Below are 6,120 nucleotides of genomic sequence, written 5' to 3'. Positions count from 1 at the left end.
AAATAGGACAGTTCTTACCTGATAATGTAACATAAAAGTTTCCATCTGTACACCCATGAATTTTGCTTTAACCTCAAAATCTCCTACTTCTTCTGTTGGACTGATTTCAAAAATCACGTTTTTAAACCTGTGAAATTGAGAAATGAAAAATTACAGGGAGGGAATATATGAGATGAAACCAGCAGATAAAATTTTAAGAATTCTCTTCTTAACTCTTTATTCTATTATCCCCATTTGAAATAAGCCCATACAAGCCAAAGAGACTCAATACAGCAGTGAACAGAAGCCTAACAGATTCTATGTCCGGTAAATCCTATCTTCACACAAGCACAGCAGGAAACAGGGTCATTTAATTTAGTTTGCACAATCTAAGCAGTCTACTTTAGTGCGCACATTTATGCCTCATTTAGTGCACCGAGTACAAAGTATGACTCAGAGTTGAAAAAATTCTAGTAACAGCCAGCTCCTCTATATTCCACACCACACATGCCAGCTTCTCAAGGCTAGCAAACTACAGCGGGAAAAACTCAAGCTAGTATAAAGCTGACTTTTCAACAATGGAAGCTGTTAGCCATAATAACAATTCACCCAAGGAGGTACCCTTCCATAACTGTGGAGGTGACAGAGAAGCAGTTGGGGGAAAGACGATGTCATGTTTAAATCACATTACACTTCTCAATCAAAGAATTGCTTTGCTCCAACCAGAAAAAGAGAACTGAAGAGTGATCACTATGCAAGGTGTCTTGGCCCTAGGGATGCCAGCCTAGGTCATCAAAGCAACGTTTCCAGCTTTAATAACTGAGTCTATCAATAACACTAAAATTCAAATAACAAAATTGCAAGACAATGTCACACAGCCTCAAATAGATCTCAAAATTTCTGGTCCTCAACTATCAGCACCTAGACTAGTTCTAAGAAAAAGACAGAAATTCAGCATACCTATTTTCCTTTTCCTCCAAAAAGGTTATTTAGCTCTAAAGAGTTTTAAATAATAGATACTCACTGGTTACCTTGCAGGTCCTCAATCTCTAAAAGCACTCCCTTCTCATGAAGTCGAGCTGCTGTGTATTTCAGAGAAATCTTTTTACTGTTTTTGCCTTTCATCTCTCGAGGTTTCTTGGAGACTCTGGGGAAAAAAGACAAACCAAACAAATTAGAAGGTCACAAGTAAAGACACTGCAGTAAATTTTCAATCCTATTTGAAAGAGGGGATAGAATCAGTACAGCTAAAGAACTGTGACTAATGATAATTACGTACTCCTACTAGTCAGTTTACCTACAAAGCACTTGTAGCCCAGATCAGATCCCTAATTTTCTACTATTTACCAATAACGTTTAAGCAGAATAATAATAATAATACTACCAAAGTAAACAAAAACCAACCAAAAAAACAAAACCAAAAAAATCCCACCCAAAATATAAGGATATGGTACTTCCTATAAAAAGCAATACCATCTCTCATTAGGCAAAATGGTGTCTAATGACAACTGACACAGAGAAAAGCGAAGACTACTCAGAAAGTCGTTTGTATTTTCATTCTGCAAACAAAAAGGGTTCACATTCTCACATCTGACTGGAGAAGACAACAACTTTTTCCCCCCCCCAGAAAATCTGAATTGTCTAGCACTATAACAGCTGACTTCATTTGGCATATAAATTTGTGATCAAGGGTTTCCTTGTAGGTAACTATGTTATTTTCATTCTAATAAGGATAACACGACAGACTGACTGAGCAGCAAGTGCCTATGTGGACAACAACCTTCGTACCACTGGACTCTCTGCACTCTTCTTCTCCCAAAGGGACCAAAAAGTCTTTCAAGATTGTCTTTTTGACACCATTCATGGCAAGGACCTCACCCTGTATTTTCTTACTGCTGCTGAGACCCTTTTGCTAAGACTATTGCTGTGGGAAAGAGCTTGGACAAGGAGCTTTGAGCAGAGAGCATTTAGGTTCTTCTTAGCAACACATGCTTTCTTGTAAGAAGCACCTCTAGGGCCGTAACAACCTGCTGCAGGTCATGAGGTTCAAGACCATCTAAGGAATCTGAAGGTGTGGAAGTCCATGGACCCTGATGAGATGTGTCTGATGAGCTGGGTCCTCAGGGAACCAGTGGAAGAAGTGGCTAAGCCACTATCCATCATGTATGAGAAAACGTGGCATTCCAGCCAAGCTCCTATCAACTGGAGAAGGAAAATAAGGAAGACACAATCTGTCTCACTTCTGTGACTGGTAAGGTCCTCCTGGAAACTGTGCTAAGATACATGAAAAACAAGGAGGTAATTGGTGACAGCCAATATACCTCCACTCAGGTGCCTGGCCAATTTGGTGATCTGCTACAACGGGGTTAATACACCATTTCTGGATGAGGTTTCTAACTTCTCCATTTCTGACTGACAGTCATCTACCTGTATTTGTGGAAAAGCATTCAACAATGTTCCACACAACATCCTTGTGTCTAAACTGAAGAAACAGGGGTTTGATAGATGGACCACTTGATGGATAAGGATCAACCGGATGGTCGCACTCACAAAGAATTGCAGTCAACAGCTTCCTGTGAGGGTGGTAAGGCCCCAGGACAAGTTCCCCTGGGAAGCTGTGGCTAACCCATCCCAGAACTGTTCCAGCCCAGGCTGGATGGGGCTTGGAGCAACCCGGTCTAGTGCAAGATGTCCCTGCCCATGGCAGGGCGGTGGGAACCAGATTGTCTATAAAGGTCCCCTCAAAACCAAACCATTTTATGGACCTACGGTTCCAAGATACTTACTTGCCCTTGCTGGCCAAGTTATCCAAGCAGGTCTTTATGTAACTTTTGTAATAATCTACTTGTTCTCCATAAAAAGTAGCTTTGGAGTTCAGGGCACTGTATGTCTGCTGCAGCTTCACTAGCTCCGCCTTTCTTCTCTGACGGTATCTACGCTGATTTCTGATATCCTACAGCACAAAGACAGACAGGTAGAGACTTAACAGTGATTTGAGCTCTCCAGGTGCTCAGTCCCAGAGCCAATGAGTACCTGAAACACACAATTTGATTTTGCTTCAATGCAAGGCTTGAGCACTCATTTGCACTTGCCCCAGTTTAAGTGTCACAGCTTTTTCTCTGTTATGACTATTTGTGGAACTAACCAACTCTTCAAGTTGCACCTTCTGTGGCTTTCTCAAACTCCAGTTCTGTTCTAGTTGCGATGACTAGAGTGGGCACTGAAAGCCCATGATATAAAAGCAGCAATTCTGCCAGCACTGGAAAGTATCTTACAAATCGAGCGCAACAACCATAGCAGCACACAGATTTCATTCTTTTTCTTTGTTAGTCAGCCTTTAAGCATCACTTGCCTTACTATCTCAACAAGAAAACACTACATTCATTGACTGATACTTTAATTTGTGACACGTATTATCTATAGTACAATTAATTCTTATCAAATCCCTAAAGGTGATTATTTAGTTGGTTTACTTACGTAACATTTCCCAAATAGTTTTTCAGTAAACAATGTGACGTAAAATATATTGTCACTGTAGCAATATACAACAGTACTGGATCTCTTTAGTAAGTTTTTCATAGCAACTCCCCTTATCATTTAGGGATTCTTTAACAGGCATATTTAAATCAAAATAACAATTAGGATGTTGTAGAGTTACGAGCAAAACTTCTTTGTGTGACTAAGCTTGTAGAGGCACTACTTGAATTAGCGAAATGGAGCAGAAAAACACATCACATGTCAGGACCACCCTTCCAAGCTGTTAAGTTTTTTCTTAAAGTACCTGAGAACCAGGCAACGCAGTCATTTGAGAGAACAGAAACACTGTATAAAAGTAAAGGACTTTCCACATGCCAAGAGGTGGAAATGCTGCAACAAAAGGCATGATTTTTCTCTATAAATTAGCTACTAAAAACCTTACTCTCCTTCTGAAAACTCTGGAAAATGGGAAAACTATCATTACTAGGAAACCATCAAATGGTATACCTTCGCAATGTCATTGATTAGTTCCTGGTATTTATTTTTGGCATTCACTGGCCCCAGTTCTGTCAGCTTCTTCAGGCCTGCCTTGATTTTTTCTTTTTTTTCTTGGAGATTCAAGTTGCCATCTTCCTTTACAGAGACAGACTTTTTCATCTTATCAGGAGTTTTAGCATCACGAATGGCCCGTTTCTGCATAGCTCTATGATGCTCCGCTTCCTAGAAGAAAACAAAAACCTGCAAGTTCATAAGCAGATCAATTACAAGAAGACAAAAAGAAGCAGAAACAGATTGTCTGATCTCTGGCATAATACAGGATAAAGAGTTTTGCTTGGCGATTCCCGTACTGATTCAAATGAACACATTCTACACGTGGGGACCAGGAGAAGCCTACCTATCATCTAAAGTGGTCTTCTACATAAACAGTTTCTAGCAACTGCTGCAGGAGTAAGATTCACACGTACATTTACTTCCACTGTACACCCTCCTGATTATCGTAACACCCTGCTCCATCATCAGTGGAGACAGCGTCACTGCAATACCTAAATGGAGAATTCCACATATATCTAGATAGATGATGATTTCCAAGTCTAAAACCAGCACAGACAAACAGCATCATACTTGCTCTGAGGTAGCTGAAGTTTCCAAAATTTCAGTCAGCGTCTCCCCTGGCTGGAAGCGGATTACATCAACAATTAAACGTTTTGTGCTGCAAAGACATCAAGGATAATAGGAGAAAAAAAATTTAAACAGAAAGACCTTTAATACTTTTATGTTCTGCAACAATACCAATTTATTTAAAGTCAGATTATTACTGGAGAAGCACTCAGGTAGGCATAGGCTAAACCAGACCAGAACCCTGACAAGCACTTTACTGTTTGGACAGCGCGTTATTGGAAACTGGTTCCTCGAAAGGTTCCTCTCTGTAATATGCACAATTTGCTCCCCAAAACTTCTTCAAACAGCAAGGAGGCTACCCCATATATTAGAAGGTAGCCCCAGTACTGCCAGGTGGACCACAGAAACTGCATTCAAGGTGAACGATAATGCAGGTAGCAGCCACAGCCCATTTGTGCAACCAGAAAAGCTCTATATTATCCATCCATAAGCATGCTTCAGTGATCTATAATAGGTATCAAAAAACTCAGAAGGATTATTTTCTTATGTGGATGGGGGACAGGTAGATCTCAAGGCCAGCCTGGCAATAGACAGGGCCATTTCCTTGATTTGAGCTAAGATTTAATTTAATCACAGTTGGTGTCCACTCTGAAGCACTTCTGTCCTTAAGCCACACAATAAAACCAAATAGCACCTCTGCAGTCCAGCTGGAATTATTTTTGGAATCACACAAACTGCACCACATACGCACCTTCCTCATCATCCACAACTTAAATGACTACCAGTGCAGCTGATAAATCTTTACTTTTGAAATCAATGTCACCTTTGTCTGGCGGGTAGGAAAATACTGATGTATCTTTTAAGAAGTCCAGTTAAAGTTACTTTTGGAGACAAAATCTTCTCGTGGGAGATCATTTGTCTGCCTACATCAAGTACATGCTGAGCCAAGATTTTTCAAACTGAGGAGGTAAACATGCACTTGAATATCAGGTCACTGCTTTGTACATCTCAGCAATAGGGATTTGCTTAAAACCAGTAGAGAGTCACTGTTAGTTAAAGGTTTTCCAGAATAAAGATTCTGGCAATAATAAAATTATTATTGCGGAAAGAATTTAATCAGTGAGACAAAATGACAGTCCATTGCTCTCTTTCCATTAGGTTATAAGACCCATGCTTCTCAAAAACGCTATTAGTCTTCATCAATTAAAAGTCATGCCACAGTATAGAAAAGGACATGACTACAATCTCAGTGTATTTGGTGTAACAGTCCCACCACATTTCCTTAAATTATGCCTCAATTCTCTCATTTTCACATGCTGATTAACTGGTAAAATTCCAGTGCTCCTTCTTTTGAGTAACATACCAGGTAGTTACCTCCTACTTACTTCAAAAGAATTGTCCTTGCATCCATCTCTGCATTCTCATCACCAGGAACGTCAAATTTATTAGTGAGTGTGAGAGAAACCTCAGTCTTTGCTAGCATTTCCCTGTTGGGGTCATTAACATTGCCAGAACCTTCCCCTGCCAAGCAGAGAGAGTTTATAG

General features: G+C 40.1%; 1 protein-coding gene across 1 annotated transcript in view; it reads right to left on the bottom strand.

The window, feature by feature from the left end:
• Positions 1-6,120, bottom strand: part of IQGAP1 (IQ motif containing GTPase activating protein 1) — a 55,961-nt gene that overhangs the window by 2,676 nt on the left and 47,165 nt on the right. Inside the window, exons 32-37 of the mRNA XM_031059683.1 lie at positions 5,961-6,096; positions 4,579-4,666; positions 3,964-4,176; positions 2,766-2,932; positions 1,004-1,126; positions 19-127 (exon numbers count right to left, since the gene is read on the bottom strand). Of these exons, the coding sequence (XP_030915543.1) occupies positions 19-127; positions 1,004-1,126; positions 2,766-2,932; positions 3,964-4,176; positions 4,579-4,666; positions 5,961-6,096 (836 nt within the window). The remainder of the gene's footprint in view (positions 1-18; positions 128-1,003; positions 1,127-2,765; positions 2,933-3,963; positions 4,177-4,578; positions 4,667-5,960; positions 6,097-6,120) is intronic.

This window comes from Geospiza fortis, unplaced genomic scaffold (genome assembly GCF_000277835.1).
Source record: "Geospiza fortis unplaced genomic scaffold, GeoFor_1.0 scaffold2, whole genome shotgun sequence".
Classification (NCBI taxonomy): Eukaryota; Metazoa; Chordata; class Aves; order Passeriformes; family Thraupidae; genus Geospiza; species Geospiza fortis.
This window is presented reverse-complemented; position numbering and strand designations above follow the sequence as displayed.